General features: G+C 42.3%; 1 protein-coding gene across 1 annotated transcript; it reads right to left on the bottom strand.

Moving 5' to 3' along the window:
- adgrg2a (adhesion G protein-coupled receptor G2a) lies at nt 1-23,569 on the bottom strand. Its single transcript, XM_030100056.1, has 34 exons — nt 23,490-23,569; nt 21,984-22,075; nt 21,464-21,798; nt 18,858-19,116; nt 17,555-17,605; nt 17,264-17,305; nt 15,849-15,896; nt 15,697-15,770; nt 13,798-13,893; nt 13,670-13,707; nt 13,459-13,595; nt 12,410-12,515; nt 12,226-12,338; nt 12,086-12,153; nt 11,973-12,016; nt 11,443-11,476; nt 11,303-11,337; nt 10,409-10,533; nt 10,212-10,329; nt 6,514-9,914; nt 6,230-6,333; nt 5,127-5,263; nt 4,870-5,023; nt 4,617-4,772; nt 4,397-4,519; nt 4,272-4,317; nt 3,876-3,979; nt 3,524-3,648; nt 3,159-3,427; nt 2,959-3,058; nt 2,315-2,601; nt 2,141-2,242; nt 1,764-1,883; nt 1-1,677 (listed from the first exon to the last, which is right to left on the bottom strand). Exons 2-34 carry the CDS (start codon nt 22,069-22,071, stop codon nt 1,580-1,582), a joined length of 7,137 nt encoding a protein of 2,378 aa, XP_029955916.1. The 5' UTR covers nt 22,072-22,075; nt 23,490-23,569; the 3' UTR covers nt 1-1,579.

Raw genomic sequence — 23,569 nt, 5'->3', positions numbered from 1 at the left:
GAAGGAGCAGAGATGTAGTTTAGTATAAACTAACAAGTATTATTCAACCAACACATAAATAAAGAGGTCAAAGGAACAGTTCTTTAAACCTGCCCTGACCTCAGACTGACGACCAGTTTATGGCCTTTACTGTATCCACAGACTAATGTTTATTATTCCATTACAGTATGATATTTAACAGTGTCAGTGCGCCACCTACTGGCAGCAGACTGAACATCACTGTTATAGGAAACGGTCTGTTCAGGTTGACTGTGAAATAACCTCATTGGTGTTTTTAAGTCATTATAAATCATGTCTGAGCTGGATTTGCACACTTGAACCCAGCAGGAATCTCAAGTTATTTCAATAGTCAAATTGTTCCAGTTCAACCCTCTCTGGAATAAGATTGAATGACTGGATCAGAGTCAGACAGCGACATCAAGAAAAGAAACTTTAAATTTTAATGCTCAATTAGACCTCACGATATTACACTATTAGTTATAGTGACACGTAACACCAAATCTCTCCGTCTCTCTCTATCTTTCTCACTCACACACACTCACAATGTGCACAGGAAAAGCCAGGATGTCAAAAATATATAATTTCCAACCATTTTGTTGTTTTCTGTAACCACAAAATATTTTGTTTTGCATAAAAACAGAAGCTCTCTGACTCCATAATGCAATAATAAAAATGACCTGTTTTGACCACAAAAGAGAGAACTGTGTTTATATCACATATGAGACAGTAAATATGCATCTGCATTTTCTCACATTTACATCACATCTATTGTAATCCATCTCTAAAAGCTTTTGACAGCTCTGATATCAACTAACACTGAAGCATAGAGGTAAAAAAATACATGCATATATAGAAATATGTCAACAAAATACATTGGAATGTAGAAAAATAGAAATATAACGACCTCTACAATGATCAGCTAGTGACAGACATTTCTCTATGGTCAGTGCGACATTAGCTTTAAGTAGGGAAAGCTTTCAGACAGTCCATAAAATGCAGTAAACAGCTGTAACAGTGAAATGCTTCTTGATTTAAACTGTTGTCATCCTGTGTTTCACACTCAGACCATAAACAATCAGACATGTTTCTGATGCTTCACTGTGTAAAAGCAGCTCCATGTTTCAAATCGTGACTGATGGTAAAGCTGTATGTGAGCAGCATACATGTGTGCATTCATAAATGCGGTCTGAAAAGTAAGGACCATATTTAGCATCTTTTAATCTTTTGAAAAAATATCCTTTTGTGCAAATGAATAAACTCAAGTTTTTCAAAAAATATATATATATTTTTGTGGAATCTGGTTATCGTCCATTTACTTGCACGTGCACAGAAAGAAGTATTTGCTCCGGCCGTGGTGCACATGCGCAGGAGCAGCGACGACGGAGTCGAAGCATTTCCAAAAAGTTCCACCTTGAGATCTATTTTCAAGTTTTCCGTGGATGTGAGCACAACTGTCCTGTAAACAACAGAAGAGTTTTCTATTTTCACTTGAAAATGATTTGCAACTGGGGCCTTAAGACCATCTGCATGACTTTCTGGATCTGCAGGAGGTTTTCAACCGACGATCCTTCAGGCTGTGTCACTTTTCCATCATCTCCAGATTTCTCCGGTGGATCTCGTTGAGGACCACGTCGCTGTTGGAGAGGTCAGATATGCCGCTGTCCACAAACACGGAGCCTGAAGACGAGGAAAAATAAACAAATCATGACCGGAAAACCGTGAACACGGTGAACAGAAAGGCAGCAGCCGTCTGATGAAGGTACCGCTGCTGTTGGTGACATCGCTGATGACCGACGAGCTTCGAGAGGTGAACTGGGGCGGCGAGGCGGATGTGGTGCGGAGCGACAGGTTCCTGTGGGTCTGGGTGGCAGTTCGACTCCACTCTGCAGGGGAAGAACAGAGAAGCTCGTTCCTCAGGAATAAAATGTGTCTAGAATCAGAACCTTTACTGTCATTGTGTCAAAAGAGCTTCATAATGCGCTCTGCATACTGTATGCCGAACTGATATAAAATCGGAAATAGGAAAAAGGAAAATAACTTTAAAATCTTGGAGTATTCACTGCTGATTAACTTGCTAAACAAGCAAAACTAGCTTAACTTCCAACAGGATTTTAGAAGTTTCCATTCAGGAAAAACTCACCTGAGTTTTTCGCCAAACGCAGTTTTCCGCAGCAGAGATACGTTCGCCACTGCTTGCGAACGTTTTCCTTGACAGCACAGTGGAAAACGAAGATGAAGAAGCCTGCAGAGGACAGACGGAGGGATGAGACAGACGCCGCAGGGATGCATCTGCTGACAAATGCTTCGGATTCACCTTGCAGGGAGTTGAATATGGAGAAGAGGTAAATGAAGGGCAGGTAGAGCGGCCCCCAGGCGAACAGGGCGAAGCCCCAGGTGAGGCCCAGCAGGATCAGCAGGCCGGCCACGCTGCGCACGTCGGTGATCAGGCCCCGGTTGGGAGACTGGTTGTGAGGGTTCTGCTTCTTGATGCGGGACAGCTGGACCATCACGACCACGAAGACCGCCAGACACAGCGAGAAGATGAGGAGGAAGTAGGCCACCACGCCCACGTAGAAGGCCACGTCGCTCCGCAGCCAGCAGCTGAAGGACGACGCACGATGAAGGTTTACTTATTCAAAAGAAAATATATCTTTGGCTTTTTAATGCATATTTGACTGATTTACACACTTTGCAGATGATGTGTGTGTATTCAGATAAACCCAGCTCACTGAAGCAGCTGCACTGTGATTGTTGAATAGTTCTAAAATTTAAATTCAGGCGTTGCATCAGTGTCAGGAAACGGAGTCTAACTGAGTTTTTCAACTACTTTGTGTCATGTAAAATACTTTTAGGATGTTGTGAACCAGCGACCTTCCAGAATACACCTTTAGCTTCTTCACAAGAAACTAAAATATTAAGACAAACCACGTAGAAAAGAAAAGAAACTTCACCACTTACAAGTCATCAGCGGTGCCATCTGTGTGTCTTCCGTATGAAATCAGCCCATAGTTGTCTTTGTCCACTGATATCACGATGGTCACCACCACACAGGGAATACCTTGAAAGACATTTCAAAATGCATCCATTCATATTCATCTAATTGGTGCAGAAGCCTGACATACAGTACATCCTCTGGAGTTCGGTTTGAACGCTCTCACCCCAGCCCATCAGGGTGAACTTCAGCATGTATCTGCCCAGGTAGGGGGTGAAGACCCGGACGATGCTCAGGTACATGTGCAGCGCCTCCAGCCCCGCCCAGGTGAAGGACGTCAGCAGGAAGTAGTGCAGGAAGAAGGCGGTGCTGACGCACAGGCCGACGGCCGGCTGCAGCGCCAGCCAGCCGTCCAGCAGGAAGACCAGGTTGAGGAACAGGAGGGAGAAGCACAGCTGGACCAGGATCTTGGCCGGGATGTCTCGGCGCAGTTTTCTGAAAGAAGAGGAAAAAAAAAACCAGTTCACTTTGTTTTGTTTTGTTTTTCTTGGCTTCTTATACTGATTTTGAGGTGTAGAGATGGATTCTTACTCAAATGAAAGATATGTCAGCAAGGTCACAGCGAGGAAAACAGCCGAGATTCCACAACCGATGTAGGTGATGAAAGTGAGAACTTGTGTGTGTTGGCGGTCGACGACGTCCTGTCTGGATAAATCCTGCATTTGAAGAACATGAAATTAGAGGATTATTTTAATGTCAAAACATTTTAGTTTAGGAGAAACACAGACAGCCTGACTTTCCTTTTGGTTTCATCATAACTTCAAATTTGAACTCCAACTTCTCTTTTCTTTGCTTGCTTGACCTGGCGGGGCCAGATTAGAGCCTCGTGCGGGCCAGTTTTGGCCCACGGGCCTTATATTTTGACACACGGACAGACACTGACCAGCAGGATTGCAAAGGACGTGAGGTGGTTGCAGCTGCAGGTTGCCTCCTCTGCAGAGGCGTTGATGAGATGGCAGCCGTCTGAGCTCCAGCCTCCACTGCCATCTGAACAACAGGAGTCAAAACATTACGACCACCTGCTCAGAGCTGTGGAGACCGACAGCAACAAACCGTGTATTCCGACACTTTTCTATCAGATCCAGCATTAAGCAGCATCTTTTAGATCATAGACATACTTGGACTTTTATTGCTTCAATGGCTAATATATCTATGCTGAAAATTATTTCCACGTCCCATTGTCTGGTTATTGTCTTTGCTACACAGGTGGAGTCGGAGTGAACTGACGCAGATCCAACATCAGAACTTCCAGTCGACTTGCAGTTGATGGAGTACTCACTGTTTAAGGTGAAATCCCAGAAAACGCAGGAGGCCGAGAAGCTACCCTACAAACCAAAAAGGGAGTTTCAATGCATTTTTGCGTCATCATGAGATTAAACTGAAGAAACTGAGAAAACGCATCACCTTTATCTGGGTGATATTTCTTATTGTGAACTCAATGTTTTCAGGCAGGTTGCTGATTGACAGATTGGCCACACTGCAGCCCAGAACTGGACTGACAAGAGTTTTGTCATCCAATGTTACATCCTGTGAAAGGAAGAATTATGAAAGGAGGCTTTAGTAATGCTCTGCCAAAGCAGAATTAATGGCTTTCATCAATCTTGCTTGTGTGTGATGAAGATACCTGGAAGAGAATGCTTGTGGTGTAGAAGGTGAACTGGACTCTGCAGGCCTGCTGCTGCTGTCCGGGACTGAGGCCCGCTGTGAGCGAGGGCGGCAGGAACACAGAGGCCAGGGCAGACTTAGACCTGGACCACCGGGACCTGCTGAGGACTTGGAGCTGGAAGCACAACAGACCATGTGTTAACAATCTGCATTTCATGATTGTGCAGTTATCTTTTGGCAAATGCAGCAACATCAGACAATACATTCCTTACCTGCACATCATCTGTGTTGACAATGTCATAGTAAGTTGCTGTAAAGTTGGACCCGTCCACTTTATTGACTGCCAGAAGCAGCGAGCTTGAAGCGAGGATCTCGCTGTCCTCTACAATCAACTTCAGACCCAAATTATCCACCTGTCGAATCAGCCTGCGGCAACCAAACAGAAACACTGTGTTAAAGCCAAGCGTGCGAGTGTGTGTGTGTGTGTGTGTGAGTGTGTGAGTGCTCGTCGTCAAATAACGAGCCGGACCTGTTAGCGGAGGTCGAGAGTGCTGCTGAGTCACCGTCCATCAGGTTGCTGATGATGTTGAGAGCCTTTTGTCCCACAGACTTGGAGATTGAGGGGCCTTCCAGAAGCTTCTCCAACTCGCCCACCAGCTGTGACACCTGCAGCAGCCGTAAAGTGAGTCAGGCCCTGCTTACACGACATTTCAAGAGAAAATGTACCACTCTTGTGTTGGTTGTGCTGTAAATTTTATATACAAGAAATATTAACAGTGATGAGTACAGACAGACAGTCCAGATGGATTATAATCTGGGTGATTATAAACTCTAAAACTACCAAGTCGCAGGAGAATATGGACTGGGAGTCACGGCACTCTAAAATGCAAACATTGTTGTTGTTGTTCTCTATCTACTCATGCATGTGCAGAACAACTATTCACTGTGGCTGTCGTGCGCGTGTACAGTAGCAGCATTTCAGAAAAGTTATGTTTTCTTCTATTTCTCTGGAGGCGGAGTCAGAGCGTACTTCAAAAAGCTGCATTTATCCCTGCTTCCAAGGAGACAGAGGGTTTTTGAAAAGTTTGCATTTCCTCCTGTTTCCATGGAGATGGAGTTGGGGCATTTTCAAAAAGTTGCGTTTTCAGCAGCCTGTGCACTATTATCTTGCAAACAGGGCCTCAGGTGCTGAAAATCAGCACTTAAAAACAAAACATCAAGTTCCCAATTCAAATAAATTCAGTACCACGTGGGTTCATGTCTTAGGATCGTGTCTTTACTTTCTTCCAACAAATTGAACTCATTAAAAAAAAGAAAGTTGGAAGAGATATTTCTCACTAGAAGAGTAGGAGGACCTGAATGAAGGTGTTTAAATTTTAAGTTGCTGTTTCATAAGCGCACATCAGGGCTGAATTTGATGTGGGCAGCGACTGGGAGCCGATGAAGGGATTTGAGCAGCTGGGCTCTCGGGTGAGGCCTGCCAGGAGGAAGCCGCAGCAGCCGGCGCGTGAAATGAAAGAGAGGCGACCAGGAGAGCTCAGACAGGAATAAACACCAGACTGTTAGAATGCCGAACATGTTCGAAGCAATAAAAAGCTGTCCAGCAATCAAATGCTGTTAACCAAACTTCACCTGAGTGGAGTTGAGCTGGGACGTGTCCTGTGTTTGGTTCAGAAGGCTGTTTGCATGTTCCTCCTGTGCAGCTTCGCTCATGGGCGTTAAAGGAATTCCAGTACCTGAACACAGAGGGCAATACATGATTAGTGTTCTCAACCTGCAATCATAATGGTTATCAAAAACTACACATATCTCAAAACCAGCAGCCGGGCTGATAGCGGGGGTGTTTTGCAGTGTTGTAGAAGTGGTCAGTGTTTAAACAAGTTGTGAGATCCTCTCTGTGACACTGTTGACTGTACCTGCTGGAGTTGTTGAACCGGTTCCTGGTTCTCTGGTCGCCGTGGAGGAAGTGGTGACCTTTGTGAAGGAAGTGGTGTGCTTGGCACTCTGGCCGTCGAGCAGAGCCGTTGTCGGTTGGTGAGTTGAGCTGCTGGTGGATTGTGTAGAAAGGGTTGACCATGCAGTGGTTTCCTGGTGTGTCTTGGTGTTTGGTGCAACAGTTGCATGGACCACAGCTCCTGAGGCCTGAGTTGCAGTCTTAAGATTTGCGTGATCCGGTGTTTCAATCATGCTTGCTGTTGTTTTTCCCATTGTAACCAAACCATTTATTTCCTTCATTGATGTACTGTTCACTGTTGTGTAGTTGGGAGATACAAATGGGGTATCTGTTGTGTAACTGTGCGCTAAAGTTACATTGTTCCCTGTCTCAAGGTCGGTCGACGTGGTGAATGCACTCGCTGTCGTGCTGACGGGAGTGTTGTGTTGTCTCCCGTTGTCAGTTGATATGATTACATTCCGCACTGTTGTGTGATTGTCAAGTGGAGTCAACAATTCATTCGGATTTACGTTGTATTTATTTGTGTGATTAGAAAATGGTGTAACTGTAGTTACATCTTTCATTGTTGTGGTATCATTTGGAAAATGTGTAACTGTAGTTACAGTGGACTCCGATGCAACATTATGAAATGATGTGTTCATTATGTTGTGTGCTGTTGTGTTGCTCAGGGAATGAATAACTGTAGTGACTTTGTATGTTGTGTTATGTGAAGAAAGTGGAATTGTAGTTGTATCATTGGGAGACAAGCTCACGGTAATCGTGTTGTTACTTGTAGCATTTGGAGGTGAAGTTATCGTAGTTACGTTGTGGGCCGTAATATTTGGTGCATGTGTGACTGTATTTATACTGGCTGCTGCTGAGTGATTAGAAGATTGTGTCATTGTAGTTACACTGTGTGTTGTGCCATTTGGGGAATATCTGACTGTAGTTATATTACGAACTGTTGTATCATTTGGAGAATGAGTGACTGTTGTTACTGTCTCTGCTGTGTTGTTTGAAAATAGTGTGGAGGAAGGTGTGGCTGCAGTTACATTGTATTTTGTGTTAGTTGGGGAATGTGTGTCTGTGGTTACATTGTGAGTTGTACCAGAATGTGTGACTGTGGTTACATTTGGCATAGCTATATTTTTCGGAGAATTTGTGGCTGTAGTTACGTTGTTACTTATGTCATATGAAGTATGTGTTACTGTGGATACGTTATGTGTTGTATTATCCTGAGAATGTGTAACTGTCATCACATTGTATCCTATGTCATTTGGAGACAGTTTGACGGTAGTAATGTTGCTCGTCATGTCGTTTGGAGAATGCTCAGTTGTAGTTACATTGTATATTGTGTTAGTTTCAGAATCAGGAACTGCAGTTGTTTTGTTTCTTTTGTTAGGCGGAGAATGTGGGACTGTAGTTGCATTGTATGTTGTGACGTGTGAAGAATGACCGACTGTTGTTGCATTGTAGGCTGGGTTGGTTGGAAAATGTCTGACTGCAGTCAGATTGTATGCTGTGTTATTCGGAGAATGTGTGACTGTAGTTACACTGTGTGTTGTATTGGTTACAGAATGTGTGACTGTAGCCATATTGTTTGCTGTATTATTTGGAGAATGTGTGACTGTAGTTACATTGAGAGTTGTGTAATTTGGAGAATGTTTGATGGTCGTTTCACTGTATGTTGTGTTTTCTGGAGAATGCGTGACTGAGTTTACATTGTCGGTTGTGTTATTAGGAGAATGTGTGACTGTAGTTACACTGTATGTTGTTTTGGTTGAAGAATGTCTGGTTTTATTTACATCCAATGTTGTGAAATTTGGAGAATGTGTGACTGAAGTTTTGTTTTCAGTTGTATCATTTGGAGAATGTTTGACAATAGTTTCACTGTAGGTTGTGTTATTCAGATAATGTGTCGCTGTAGTTACATTGTCAGTTGTGCTATTTTGAGAATGTGCGAGTGTAGTTGCATTGTGTGTTGTTTTGGTTTGTGAATGTGTGATTGTATCAACATTGAATTTTGTGATATTTGGAGAATGCATGACTGTAGTTACATTCTTTTTGCTAGTTGGAAAACGTATGACTGTAGTTGCATTGTAAGTTGTGTTATTTGGAGAATGTTTGACTAGAGTTACATTTTTTGTTGTAGTTGGAAAATTTGCAACTATAGTTTTGTTATTTGTGTAATTTGGAGAATGTCTGACAGTAGTTTGGCTGTATGCTGTAATATTTGGGGAATGTATGACTGTAGTTACATTGTGAGTTGTGTTGGTTGGAAAATGTATGACTGTACTTTTGTTGATAGACATTTGATTTAGATAGTGCTTTAAAGTTCCATTGAGCATTCTGTTAATTTGAAAATATCTGAATGTAGCTACACTGTATATCGTGTTATTTAGAGAATGAATGACTGTAGTTTTGTTGTTAGTCATTTCATTTAGAAGATGTTTGACTGTAGTTACATTGTATATTGTGTTAATTGGAGAATGCATGACTGTACTTTTGTTGTTAGTCATTTCATTTAGATGATGTTTGACTGTAGTTACATTGTATGTTGTGTTATTTGGAGAATTTGTGACTGTGGTTTTATTGTTAGTTGTATCGTTTGGAGAGTATGTAGCTGTAGATGCATTGTGTGTGGTGTTACTACGAGAATGTGTGGCTGTGGTTACTTTCGCTGTTTCATTTGCCAAATGTGTGACTGTAATTACATCATATGTTGTTTTAGGTGGAGAGTGTGTGACTGTAGTTACATTGTTTGTTGTGTTATTTGGAGAATTTGTGACTGTGGTTTGATTGTTAGTTGTATCGTTTGGAGAGTATGTGGCTGTAGACACATTGTGTGTGGTAGTTACATTGTATGTTGTGTTGCTCAGAGACAGCGTCAGTGACATTGCATTGTGTTCTGCTGCCTGATCAGAATATTGTGTCAGTGCTGGTGCTCTCATATTATTAGATATTGTAGTTTCCTCCACAGTTGTATAAGTTGTGTTATTTATCGGCGTGGCAGCAGTTGTTGTCCTCTGTAGATTTGTTTGTTTGTTTCTAGAGGGTGTTACCGCGACTGCACTACCAGACAACACAGTAGTTTGTACAGCCATGACGTTGGAAGCAGCCACAGTCTGGAGCACCGGTTGCTGGGCTGAAGGCTGTGAGCTGCTGATTGGTGTAGAAGCAGACGTCATGTTCGGCTGTGCGGCTGTGGTTTGTGCTGAAGTTCCAGTTGTTGTGGGACTCTGTCCTGCAGTCACAGCTGATCGGGAGGATTTAGGAGTGTTGCCGATCGTGTGAGTCGACGGTCTCTCGGTGGGTGGGGTCGCCAAGGGAGACTCTGAAGGGCAGCTGTCAGTCATATTAACAGCAAGAGTCTCATTTCTCTCACTGTGGAAAAAAATAACAGAAAAAAATCAATTATAATTATCGCTGTTATCGTGATTGGTGTGATTGTTACTGTTCTTCTTTTATTATTATTGTTTTAGATAATTTGAAAAAAAAAACATTTAAAAAATATATCATTGTTCCTGTTTGATTTCTGAAATATTGAAGACAGCTGCATACAGATCAAAATGTAAGTGTTACATGTGTGAATGAAAGTTCGCTTTATCCCGTTTTTAGTTTACTTTAAGGCTTTGTTATTGCAACATAATGTGAAGTTATGAACACATCAGGTTTCGATACCATGGAAGCAGAGTGGAATCCGGTTGGCAGATGTCAGAGGTCAACAGGTCACGCTGAACCCAGGTCAGGTTCAACACGACCAGAGCGTGGACAGTTAGACCGGCACGGCCACACACCACTGGGGACAAACAGCACCGTCAGGAGCAGGACGGACAATCATCTAAAAATAGACATATATCGATAGAAAGCTGACGGACTTATGCGGGTGAGCGGGCTTTCCATGGTGATGGAGGTCTCACTGAGCCGCCGGAGCACTTGTTGGTAGAGCGAGCAGCTGTGGACGGATCTGGGGATCTCCAGGATCACCATGCAGCTGTACAACCTGAAGACCAACATTATAACGGCCAGGCCAAACAGTGTGTCCCATTAGCATTTTAACCTTTTCTTTTTTAACAAAATCAATAAATTTCCATATTTAATGTCCTCATCAAACCAACCGAAAAAATTATGAATGCAAATTCAAAGAAAAGGTCATCTTAGCATCATTATTCATGCAGTCAAATAAACAGTGAAATTATTGAGATTCTATAAAAATGTATCGAGAGTCTGGAAACTTTTCTAACTATACAGGTTATTTCTATATTAAATTTGTGTGAAATCATAGTAATAATCGTAATATCTGAAAGAAATATGATCAGGAACTTTGGAGTGCAATCTATCAGTTCATCTCAAAAGTGGGAAATCTGCAGAAATCTTTTTTAAATACTGGTTGGGCTCTAAAGGATTAAAAGTCTGTACTTGTGTAGATGCAAAAGTAATACATTTCAATTCTGATCCTAAAACGTATTCTTTCGGCTGTTAATAGGTAAAAAAATCGATTTAAAGTGCACAGTGCATAAAGTGTATTTCCTGCTGTATTTTTTGTAAAGGACACATGTCAGGATAAAGGATGTGAGCAAGTAAAACAGAACAGTGTTTGTTGTGACAAGTTCGAAGTGGAAATATAAATTGTCATTATTTTCATATGTTCTCATGTCCATAACCCATCTAATCATGTATTTCCTGATTAAACATCCTGCATTATTAAGGCAAGGTCTAAGAGTCATTTCCCTACATGTACATATAAAAAGCAAAGAGAAAAACAAGCAAACCTATCTTGTGTCCCGTGACACTCCAGATGAACGCCCTGGTTAAAGAGAAAAATTCATAAAGTACGGTAATATTTACAAATCTCACAACCAGAAACTGATCATTAATTACGATTTATACAGACATTTGAAGAAGAAGTTACCTTATAAAGGTTTAAAATCTCTGAACTGAAACATCTGTGAAGAAAGAATGTTGATTATATTTACTGAAACAGGTAATAATAAGAATAGTATGATAAGAAGTAGAGTATGCTGCACTGAATACGAGAATAAATGTGATACTTCTGTTGGCAAAACGACTGATTAGTGTTCAGATCAAAACCACCTCATGTGTTTTATTTATATGAAAAATTAGGTTCATTAAAATAAAATAAAAATATATATAGTATACATAGACATTACAATAATTCATGTCCACAGTCCTTTGGTGGGGAATTTTAACTGTAAATTTCTGCAATTCTTCGCAAACATGAAACAATGCAGAGACAAAAATAGTCTTAGTGGGACTCAATGGGACATTTGATCCTCAAATGCCTCAACAGGGGCAGTAAATAAAATCTGGGACTCCACAAAAACTATTCAGATTCATGGAAAAAAAAAAAAAAAGTAAACAAATAAATGTGTGGCGGTACATTAATCTGATGACTTTGCAACATTAATAATTCAAACTTACCCAGACTCTTCATTGCACTGCAAGGCTGCATCTGGCTTTAAAAACTGGAAATTAAAGTGAATGTTGTGAATATGTTTATTATTCACCACCTGGCTGAAGAACAGCCTCCATACCAGAGTCTTTAAGGTGCTGACGTTGACAGAAGAGCTCTGGATGCTGATTTTTACAGCGTAGAAGTGACCTGAGCAGAAAGGAAAGAGGTTGTTAGAGGTGAGACCTCAGATAAATAACCAGCGAGTGATGTGAGTCTTACTTGTAGAGTTGCAGGAGGCGCTGCAGTCACAGAAGGAAGAGGGTGAAGGTCGGCGCTCCTGCCTGCAGGAGGTCGCTGACCCCGCAGGAGGCGAGTGGAGCCCCTTCAGCCAGCTGCAGATCAAACACGTCACATGCACGGAGGGTTCAGAGCCAAGAGGGGGACAAACAGAGGAGACGCTCACCATCTCAGTTGGGAGGACTGGTTTGACTGACAGACGTCAGGGAGGGAGGACGAGGATGCGCATCGCACAAACCGACCACTAGGATGCGTCACACCCTTGCACAGACCTGCAGGAAGGAAATGAAGTGAGCACAAAATATATACTGTATGTGAGGTAAATTCTGTGTTTTGGTTGTGAAGCTTCCCATTGAGCTCTGTTGTGTTTCGGTTCATTTAATAATTTCTGTACTTGTATTAGTCACTGTTCAGCCTTGCACCAAAATGACTTATTCAAATTTTATCCTGCCTTATTTGATATTCAAATTTATTTCAGTTTATTCCGTGTGGACAAATGCTTCAAGGAATTTCCTTGCCGGATTACTAAAGCATTATTATTCTAATAAAAAATGTCCAAATTGTCTGAAAAATGTTGGAAAAGATGGAAGATAAAACTGTTGATGATGCAGATGAAAGTGTTGGTCAACTGCAGGTACAAAAACAGCTGAATGTCAAGAAATGTCAAAGCCACTGTATATATGAACTTCAGCCTAGTTTTAAAGGTTAAACGTGTTTTGCGGCTCCAGTTAAATGTAGGTTTGTGGGAAATCTCAGAAATGGCTCTTCCGGTCATACAGGTAGCAGAGTCCTGGTCCAGACTCTACAAAGTACCTCCATGAACATGCATGCATTCATAGTTGTGTATGACCATGTCTCCAGACGGAGCAGAGTGGAGAATGTTCTCTCCCATGATGCAGCTGAGGACGGAGAATCTACATTCACTTTGTTCCTTGCTGGCTGCTTTAATAACCGCCTTCCCTCCTTTTCAGTCTTGCTGTGGACAAGACTTGGATCTACGCATTCTCACAAGGACAAACACCAGTTGGTTAAATGAGGTTCAACCTGAAGAATGAGATCTTGGCCATTTTAAACAGGCCTCATTGCTTTGTTTTCAGTGGATGCTTCCTTATGAAGCTAATATTCTTAAAACATCACTTCAGAAACCTGTCAGCCTGTCAACATCTTCACTGTCACGCCTGTGCAGTTTGTGACTGGAAGTGGGTGAGCGCTCACCGACTCTCTCCACCGCTCCCGTTATTCGTGCTCGTACTCCTTCTCCTGAATGCTGCAGTGCAGAGTCCCCGGCTCGCTGCAGGTCACATGCTGAGACAGCAGGGCTGAGCCGCAACACCACGCCGCAGTTCATCCGACTGGAAACACAAAGATTCACCGTCAAGCTGCGTCACGCATACGTTAGCAACTTGGTCATGGAAACACTGGTTACCTTATGATTTTTTTTTTCCTGCAGGACACCTTCACTACCTGGAGAACAGGGAAGGGAGGGGTCAGTTCTCCTGCATGTTTGGGATGATATCTGCAGAGGAGCGTTATTCACCGGAGGATCAGACCGACCTGAAGTTCTCTGTTACTCTGACAGAAATCCATAAAGCTCGTTTCTGGATGTGCTGCTCCGACGCCGTCAGAATGACAAGCAAACGCATTTGACACCTGAGTGAGTGACGGAGACACAGAGACAGGCGGATGCTGATCCCGAGTGGGACGTGGCGTGAAGGGAGTTTGACACATTTCAGCTTTCGGTACAAGCAGAGTCGCTGATGCTTTGTTGTGTTGGCTTTATCTCCGCGCCCTTTGAGGTGAAGCATCGACGATCCTTCAGTTTTACGTGACAAGAATGCCTTTTATGTTGATTTCTAAAGGGATCATCGTTTATTTTAATGATAATGTGGAAGTCTTTCTGCCGCCTTCATAACAACAGTAATTAAAAATCTGACATTTCCGCACACAGCGGCTTTGAGTCAGATCAAAACTTTTCCTACTATTTGCATAGTGTCTGAAATATGAAGCGCACTGTTCTTAATTATGCATTCATTTAATTTCCAGACATGACTTTTTCTCAAACACCACCAAGCTGAGGCAACAAGCGGGATACAGCCAAGACAAGTACAGTCTCACAGAAGTTAGATGATCACTCACACCAACATACACGAGCACTTTAGAGTCACCCATTAACCAAACACCAAAGAAATCTGTTTGAATTGTGGAAGGGAGTCAGAAGAACGTCGGAAAACCAACCAACACTGTCAGAATTCTGCAAGAATACACCCAAAGCCTGAATTTGAACAGAGCCTTGTCATATTTGAAAGTAAAAACCACAACAACACGGAGAAGTCAAGTTCTAGAAGACCTGTGTGATGAATTTTCTCTGGATGGAAAATGGCAGCAAATTTCAGCTCGGCTGTGATGCTGTGATGTTCGGTCGGTCGGTCGGTTGCTCAGTTAGTTGGTTGGTGGGATGGTTGGTTGGTCGGTCAGTTGGTTGGCCGGTTGGTCAATTGGTTGGTTAGTCACTCGGTTGGTTGGTGGGTTGGTCGGTCAGTTGGTTGGCCGGTTGGTCAATTGGTTGGTTAGTCACTCGGTTGGTTGGTGGGTTGGTCGGTCAGTTGGTTGGTTGGTTGGTTGCTTGGTATGTTGGTCTGTTGGTTGGTTGGTCGGTTGGTCGGTTGGTCGGTTGGTCGGTTGGTTGGTTGGTCGGTTGGTTGATTGCTCGGTTGGTTGATTGCTCGGTCGGTCAGTTGTTCGCTTGATTGGCCGGTTGGTTGGTTGCTCGGTAGGTTTGTCAGTAGGTCGGTTGGTTGGTTGGTTGATTGGTCGGTCGGTTGGTTGATTGGTCGGTCGGTCGGTCGGTCGACCAATTGGTCGGTCAGTTGTTCGGTTGGTTGGCCGGTTGGTTGGTTGGTTGGTTGGTTTGATTGATTGGTCAGTTAGTCGATTAGTTGATTGGTCGGTCGGTTGGTTGTTCGGTTGATTGGCCGGTTGGCTGGTTGGCCAGCTGGTTGATTGGCTGGTTGCTTGCTTGCTTTCGGGAGGGAGTGGGCTGATGTTCAGTCATTTGATCAATTGGTCCAAAGGTTTGATATCAGGAAGAGACTCTCAGTAAATAACACTGGTAAAATTCAGCCATATTAGCATATTTGTTACCTTAAAGGAATTTAGAGTGATGAAAATAGAGAAGACAGTTAAAAAAAAAAAAACACTTAATCACTACAAGGGGGGTGAGATTGTGAAAGGTCAGACATATAACTGTATTGACATAGTCTGTTAGGACGATGAAAGCCATCCAAATATAGCAGGTGCATCACAGATTAGGAATGTGTTGCTCCTCCACACTAATCCTCTGCTTATAAGACTTGTTTTTGATATTTCAAATCAATTAGAAACATCTTTTAATGAAGGGCTGATGATGACTGATAAAAGCGAGGTAGAATAATGAGTGCAGAGTGAAGTTCTCACCATTGTTTCCACGTCTTTTTCAGTCTTTTTCGTCTCTTTCACATCCACAGTGATGGGCATCCAAAAGTGTCCGCCTGTAGGGAGAAATATAGCTGCAGGTGCAATAATGAAAATAAAAACACTGATTGGACAAAAGAGTGAGAAACTCTTACTCTCATTGGAGCAAAGTTGGGTCGTGTCGCAGCCTTTGAAAGGAATTCCTAAAAAACGATATATTGAGAATCTTAATCAAATCCACCTCCAGACTGAATCCAGATGTTTCCTGACTGACCTGAGGGGGATGATCTCCCTCTGCTGAAGGGCGAATGCCCCATTGGAAATGTCGGCTGGCGTGCTGAGATCTGATTGGCTGGACTGGCGTTTGGGGGCGGGGCTGACCTCACAAAATGGTAAATGGACTACACTTGTATAGCGCTTTTTACCCTGCATGACAGAGCCCAAAGCGCTTCACACTGCAATATCACATCACCCTTTCACACCATACTCGGTGGTGGTAAGCTACTATTGTAGCCACAGCTGCCCTGGGGCAGACTGACGGAAGCAAGGCTGCCAATCTGCGCCATCGGCCCCTCCGACCACCACCAACCATTCACTCTCACAACTTTCATACTGAGGTATCTTGCCCAAGGACACAACGCCAGTTTTACACCTGCGGGAGCGGGGATCAAACCGCCAACCTTCCGGTTATAAGACGACCCGCTCTACCAACTGAGCTACTGTCGCCCCACAAGGGATGGAGTGGTGGGAAATCTGGCTGTGAAATCAACAGCCAGACTTAAATGTGCTGGATGTGCATTGTTTGAAAGACATCAATCAGAATAATGGTGAGACATGTTCCAACCTTCAGCCGTCCAACGAATTTTAAAAATAGAAAAAAGATTTAAGTGTTGGTACTATATGTTTAAAGTTAGCATAATCATAATAATACCACCTTGATATAATAAAGGATTTTTATGTTTTATGTATTTTTATATTTATCAAAGTCAAAAAGAAACTGTCAAATACAGTATTCACATATTCACATAAATCCACATATATTCATATATTTATTTCAAACAATACAAATGTGGCACAAATTGTCCTATATATACATAGTCCTATATTGACTTATTGCACATGAATCATTTTGTTTTCTTGCTTCACTCTATCCATTCATTTATTAACACAAAAGAAAACTAATATTGATAATATGACTTGAATCCAATGTCCTTTATGCAGAATACACTCACTCTAACAGAAACAACATGGAAGTCTTTGAAAAGTAAACCAAAATCCACAAGAAAAAAAAAAAAAAAAGATTAGAAAATAATTTTAGCCATTTTTAACAATGAATTGACATCAAAATGTAGCTAAAATTTTAAATGACATTCAATGTGTTTGGACTTCATTTGTACACAATCCATTGTTTTTAAAGCATGTGTTTCTAAAAATATATTAAGAAAAGGTGCTTTATCTGGTTGGGTTATTTTAAATACACACACAAGTTTTGCTGTTTAAAACTAAACATCAGCAAACGTGTAAAATATTCCAGATATGAAGTGAGATTTAGATTTCACGTGAAACTTACCAAACGGAGGGCCGAAGTTGCGTTCCAACTGAGGCTTTGCAGCTGAAACAGTGAAAGTCATTGATGCTTAAAGAGTGTGTATTACTGTGATTTCTTCCTGCGCACACTGTTTCACATATTCTAGTGGAGTAATTCTGCTTTTAGCAACGTGACTAATAAAAAAAAAGATCCTAAAGCTTGTTTTACAGCTGAGAGCACCTGCATCTTACCATTGCTGTCACGCATATAAGCAGTTTAGACATGTAAACATACAAAAACACACAGCATGCAGTGAGTCACCTGAATACACACCGTTAGAAACGTCTCTGTAAACCCGAGCTCCGTGTCTCGGCCGTTTGTTCTCTACAAGACACGGAGAAACATGCAACATGCATCTCTACAGTCATGAAGACTCCAAAAGGCATCATTCATGTTACATCAGCTGGAGAAATAAAGAGGGACGCACTGAGAAGGAGAATTGCTAAATCTTGGAAGTGTCCGGATGAAATATGATCCCTCTGGAACTCCCTTAAGAGGAAACTGAACTGGAGCCAAATGAGGTTTTAATTGCTCTTTAAAGAATAGAATCTGCTTCAAACAATGAAAATGCCGTGATTCTGTCATTTACAGTTCATATGTATTCACTGGATGGATTTTCCAGGGTTTAATGCACAATGTTCCACTCTGGATCTGAGAAAACAGCCTTTATGTGCAGTTTGCACTCAGAGACTGGATCACTTTTGATGTGGACATGCTTAAATTATTTAAATTTAATTGATTAATTTCCTTTCAGGGGCAGATAAAAAGTAGGAAAAGCTAAACAATGACTTCCTTTATCTTAATTCAGCTAAATGTGAGAGGTAGAATCGCAGGCATGGATGCATTTCAAGCCTTAGTTTACTCAACACGCCTCAAGTGAACATACATTGTTTTTGCTATTTTCTTTCAGAGGAGATTCGCCTTTACACGGCAACGTTTTGAAAACGATGTCCATTTACATGGAAACAGAGAAAACAAACATCAAACGGCACAAAATGTTTTATATTCACAAAGGAATGAAGCAGTTTGTTGTTGAAAAGTGTTGGAAAAACTTCTGGAATCAGCTTGAAGTTAAAGAACGGTGTCAGTTTCATGACTACAAGTTAGTTTGAGGAGCTCAGTTGGAGCAGATGGTTTAAAACGCCACTGAAAAGAGCCAATCGATACTCCGAGACATTCATTCTCTGAGCTTAACACATTAAAACTTCCTTATTAATGACTGTCGTTAATTTCTTTCTATCAAAGCCGCTTTATTGCTCTGTGGTGTCCTTTTATTACCACAGCATTCAGTTTCGGTTTCAACTTTCAATTTGGTTTCATATTTTCCATTACAGGCTATTTGATCCTTGAACAAGGCCTGGTGGTTTCATGTTTAACGCCGCATATCATCTCATTTCTGGCTTTTTGTATGTAGTTTGCATGCTCTGCCTTTGCTTCCTCCAAAAAGGATTAGAATGAGGGATATTTAAAGTAGATAGATAGACTTCAGAAACACCAGATATCAGTCACCAAGAACCCAAAGTACTGGAAATGAGTCAGGATCCCTGCAGAAGGCCTCGGTTGGAGCAGCTCTCACCACACATCAGGTGGGGGTCCCTGGCCCGGGCCTTGGGGCTGGTCACACCCCAGTTCCTGGAGTCCCAGCCGATCACGGCGCCGTCCTCGCACAGCCCGTGGTCGTCCAGGTCGGCCCACACCCTGAACATGTAGAGCTCCACCAGAGCCAGCCGGGGCCCCGGCGGCCGGTGTCGGGGGTGGCAGCCCAGCCACAGGGAGCCGGAGGGGGGGATGGCGTGGGCGATGACCGTCCGCTCTGCTACCAGCCTGCCGTCAACCTGGAACATTTAAGTAAGGTCAACACCACCACCACGTTTTCAAAAAGTTGTGCTTTGAGTGGCTCTGAGCCCTGTTGTTGTTTAAACAAATGCAAAACGTGTAAAGTTCTACATTTTCACTAGAAAACAGGATCGTAGATAAAAAATGATGGAGCCTTTCCACACTAATTTGAATGGGATTTTTTTTTTATTCCATTTCTGTACTATTTCCAGACCATTCCAAGAACATACACATTTATTATCATTTAATTTGTATTTATTACATCTAAATATATCAAAGAAATTGAAAATACATGGAATGTTATATTAAATCTGAAACGCAGTTATTGTTCTGAATAAATGCAAAATTTCATTATTGAATATTAACTAGATATAATTCTACATGAATTTAAAATGTTCTTAACTGGTTCAGTTCTTATCTCACAGATCGATGTTTTTATGTAAGTATGGATACTTGTTCCTCGGGAACCCATGAAATTAGGTGTGGGGTTCCCCAAGGTTCAATTTCAGGTCCCATACTTTTTAATCTCGACATGCTTCCACTTGGGGACGTCATCAGGAGACACGGCATCAGTTTCCACAGCTACGCTGACGACACTCAGCTGTACATTGCCGTGTCTCCTGGTGACTCAGGGCCAACAGAAACTCTTTTTAACTGTATTTCAGACATCAAGTCATGGATGGCAGTGAATTTCCTGCAGCTCAACCAGGACAAGACTGAGGTTTCAGTTATCGGTCCCGAAGGTCAGAGAGAGAAAATTTTACCTAAATTACGGGATTTTAAAGCAGCACAATCAGTTAAGAACCTGGGCGTGATTTTTGACTCTGAGCTAAGTTTTATTCCGCACAATAAAAACATAACTAAGATTGGGTTTTATCATCTTAAGAATATAGCCAGAGTCGCCCGTTTCTCTCTCAGGCCAGTACAGAGGTGCTAATGCAGCTTTTATCTCCTGTAGATTAGACTACTGTAATGCCTTGCTCTCTGGTATTCCCAAAAAGAACATTTTTAACCTACAACTATTACAAAACTTAGCCGCTCGTGTGCTGACGAGGACCAGGGGGCGGGCCCACATTACACCGGTTTTACAGTCGCTGCATTGGCTCCCTGTCCGCTTCAGGATCAATTTTAAAGTTCTCTTATTAGTTTTTAAATGTTTTAACGGCCTTGCGCCCTCTTATTTAACTGACCTGTTTTTACCCTATCCACCCTCACGGGCCCTGAGGTCCCCTGGCAGTGCCTTATTGTGTGTTCCTAAAGCCAGAACCAAGACTCATGGCGAGGCGGCTTTTAGCCACTACGGCCCCGCCTGTGGAACAGCTTGCCAGAGAACCTCAGGACCGCAGAGACTGTTGATATTTTTAAAGGGAGGTTGAAAACACACCTTTTTAATCAGGCTTTTAACTGACCTTTTATAGTCCTCTTATTCTATCTTTATTTATGTAAATTTATTCTATTTTATTATGTACTTTTAACTTTTTTTTTTTTTTTTTTTTTTTTTACTTTGTAATTCTATCTTAGTGCTTTATTTTAATTTCGTATCATATTTTATCACGTTTTAGCTGTTTAATTTCAGTGTTTCCTCAGGGGGGTCCTTCACACCGGGAGTTGGTCCCGGTCTGGTGTTGGGGTCTCCACACTTCGGTGTGCGGGTTTCCTTGGTCTGTCAGGGTCGGAGGTCAGGTGCTGGAGCCCCATGTATTAATGACCCTCGATTTCTCCTGGTGTGGACGGCCCCACTGGTGGTGTTTCCCCATGATGCTCAGTGCCACGTCTCCTGTGTTCTGTGCAATATAATCGGAGAGTGTGTGGGTGTGTGTGTGTATGTGTGTGTGTGCGTATGTACGTGTGTGTGCGTGTGTGTGTGCGTGCTTCGCCATGTGGTGCATAATGTTTTTAATTCTTCTGGTTTTTATGTGTTTTTAATGTTCAGCACTTTGTGTTATTTTTATAAATATGAAAAGTGCTATATCAAATAAAATTTGATTGATTGATTGAAAATGCATCACATTTTAGATTTATTCTTTATAAAATGCTATGTATTTTAGATTTTAGATTGTACCCGAAAATTTCTCCATGTTCTTTTGCATTTTGTTTTTTTCAAATACACCCACACAGAAATGTAAAATTCTTATTTCTTCAGATTACAAAATGCAGATTTTTTTTCATGAAGTAGTTTAAATAATCTTGCTTGATCAACATAAATTATGCAAAAAGATATCTTTTTTTCTTTAAAGTCGACTAGTAGGACATTTTTATCAGTGTATGTAGTTCCAAATAAAAGAACATTTGTTTGCTCTATAATAATACTGCCGGGGGCCCGTTCGTCCCCCTGTCCGGTGCTACCTGCAGGCTGAAGCTGTTTCCGGGGACGTCCCTCCTCAGACACAGCCGGTGCCAGAATCCCAGACTCAGCTGCAGAGGGAACGTGTGTCTGACTCTCAGCAGCCAGCCGTAGATGGCGCGCTCGTCCCCCTCCAGGACCAGCTCGGGCCCGCTGCGGCCCGGGGCGTACAGGGAGCTGTAGGAGAAGGCCACCCAGGCCCCCGGGACCAGCACCCGCAGGTCCACACACACCGTCATGTGGTGCAGCAGCGGCATGGAGACCCCGTCCTGCAGGGTCCAGTGGTCCTCGCAGCCGGCCAGCACGGCTTTGGTATCTCCCAGGAAGAAACCAAGAGCTGCAGAGGAGAAACTGTAGTTTTTAATATAGCAAGGAAACAAATGAACATTTCATCTGTTCTCAAGGCTGACTGGTGATGCGTGTTTACAAATTGAAATTCAAATCAGGATGTAGATTCATTTCCTGATCGGCATGTTGAAGCCGACATGAGTCCCATGAAGACGGAGGTGAAGATAAATGTACCTTTATGTGGCTCCAGCAGCAGAAAACAGACCGTGAGGAGGAGCTGCAGCCTCCGTCTCCTCCACCTTTCATCTCTGGAGCTGCTCATCCTCCTGGAAACATGATTTACACTCATTTAAACTCTCAAAACTCAGCGCTGAATTTGCGTGCTTTCCACTTCTCTCTTTTTTGATTCCCAGGGCCTCAGCGTGTCCTTTCACAGAAACGCTGCTTTGGCTTGTAAGTTAAAACGCTCTAATAATATCAGAGGCTTTGTGTTTGGAGGAGGATCGTCCTGAGGGCAGGGACGGACACGCCAGGTCGGATTACCCAAGACTGCACCAACACCTTCCAAACAGCGTTTCACACTGAATCACAACACTGCTGCATCCACACATCCACAACTGACCAAGCTTGTTCAAATAGGTGTAAACTTTGTTTCCTTTCTCCATCTCTCTCTCTGTTTTCCTAGTTTCTGTTTCTGCTTCTTTTTGTTGCTCATAATTCTATATTCTCTGCTGCAACTTTTACCTTTCTCCTTCTTTTCTTCTTTCTCATTTTCTCTTTGTCATCTTCATTTCTCTTCTCTTTGTTCTTTTTATACTTTTAACCTTTTTTGACCATCCTATTATTTTTCTCCCCTTTTAGCTTAATTTCTTCTTTTTTCCACCTGTTTTATTTCCCTCTATTGATCATTTCCATCTTTTGCTTCTTGTCTCCTCCTTTATCCCTTCATTTTCTTCCCTTCTCTTCTCCTTCCTGCTGTTTCTCTTTTAACTTTTGCTTGACTTCTAATTTCTCTTCTTTCCTATTTTTCCTTCTCTGCTTCCTTTTCTCCTCTGACTCAAAACAAAATCCTTTTTTTCTGTTGAAGAAAAGAACCTCCTTCCTCCCCGTTACATGCATTTATATTTCATGAGTTTGTAGAACCGGATTAATCCGATCGGTCCGTCTTGAAATACTTGGAAATTGAACATTTCTTTCCCAGAGAGAGAAAATTGTGTAATTATGTGCATAAATGATGAAGCGCTTTTATGTAATGAACAGTGTTGGAAGCAATTAAAGTCACTGAATCACACATTTCTACATTCCTCCAGTCCGATGTTTCCAGTTTCTTCTGCTTAAAGACCATATAATGTATTACATGCAGAAATATATATCTTGTATTTAAAAAACTGGTACATGCACCAGTTTTCAGAAAAATGGGAATAAAAGCCTCAAAATCTCAGTGTTTACATCAGGGTGTCAAACATGATGCCCGTGGGCCAAAATCGGGCCACAAGAGGTTCTAATCCAGTCCACCAAACCACCAAGAAAACGGCAAACGTTTCAAATAAAACTAAGTTTTCACTGTATTTTGCATGGGAAGCTGTCATTAAAATGGATTTTCTCGTTGTCTTCGTCTAACCCTGAACTCAAAGCGTTGAGCTGCAGAGTTTTACTGTCAGAAACAGAAACAATATCTCTGGAAGCCCTGGAGGAACCAGAAGCTCGTTTTGGATTTTCCACAACTGCAAAGTGACTCACCTGATGCTTCCTTGGAGCTGGAGCAGAGTCCGACGTGTGTGTGTGTGTGTGTGTGTGCCTGTGTGTGTCCAGTGGAGGAA

Source organism: Salarias fasciatus, chromosome 9 (genome assembly GCF_902148845.1).
Source record: "Salarias fasciatus chromosome 9, fSalaFa1.1, whole genome shotgun sequence".
NCBI classification, from domain to species: Eukaryota; Metazoa; Chordata; class Actinopteri; order Blenniiformes; family Blenniidae; genus Salarias; species Salarias fasciatus.
Note: the sequence above shows the minus strand (reverse complement) of the source record. Positions and strands in the feature narration are given on the sequence as shown.

Excerpts from the sequence above, each read along its gene's own strand:
- adgrg2a (XM_030100056.1), bottom strand. The coding sequence starts at position 22,071 with ATGAGCAGCTCCAGAGATGAAAGGTGGAGGAGACGGAGGCTGCAGCTC. Across the intron at positions 13,596-13,669 it reads AGGAAAAAAAAAATCATAAG|TCGGATGAACTGCGGCGTGG; the intron begins GTAACCAGTGTT and ends TTGTGTTTCCAG. Across the intron at positions 5,264-6,229 it reads CCCAGCTCAACTCCACTCAG|GTGTCACAGCTGGTGGGCGA; the intron begins GTGAAGTTTGGT and ends CGGCTGCTGCAG.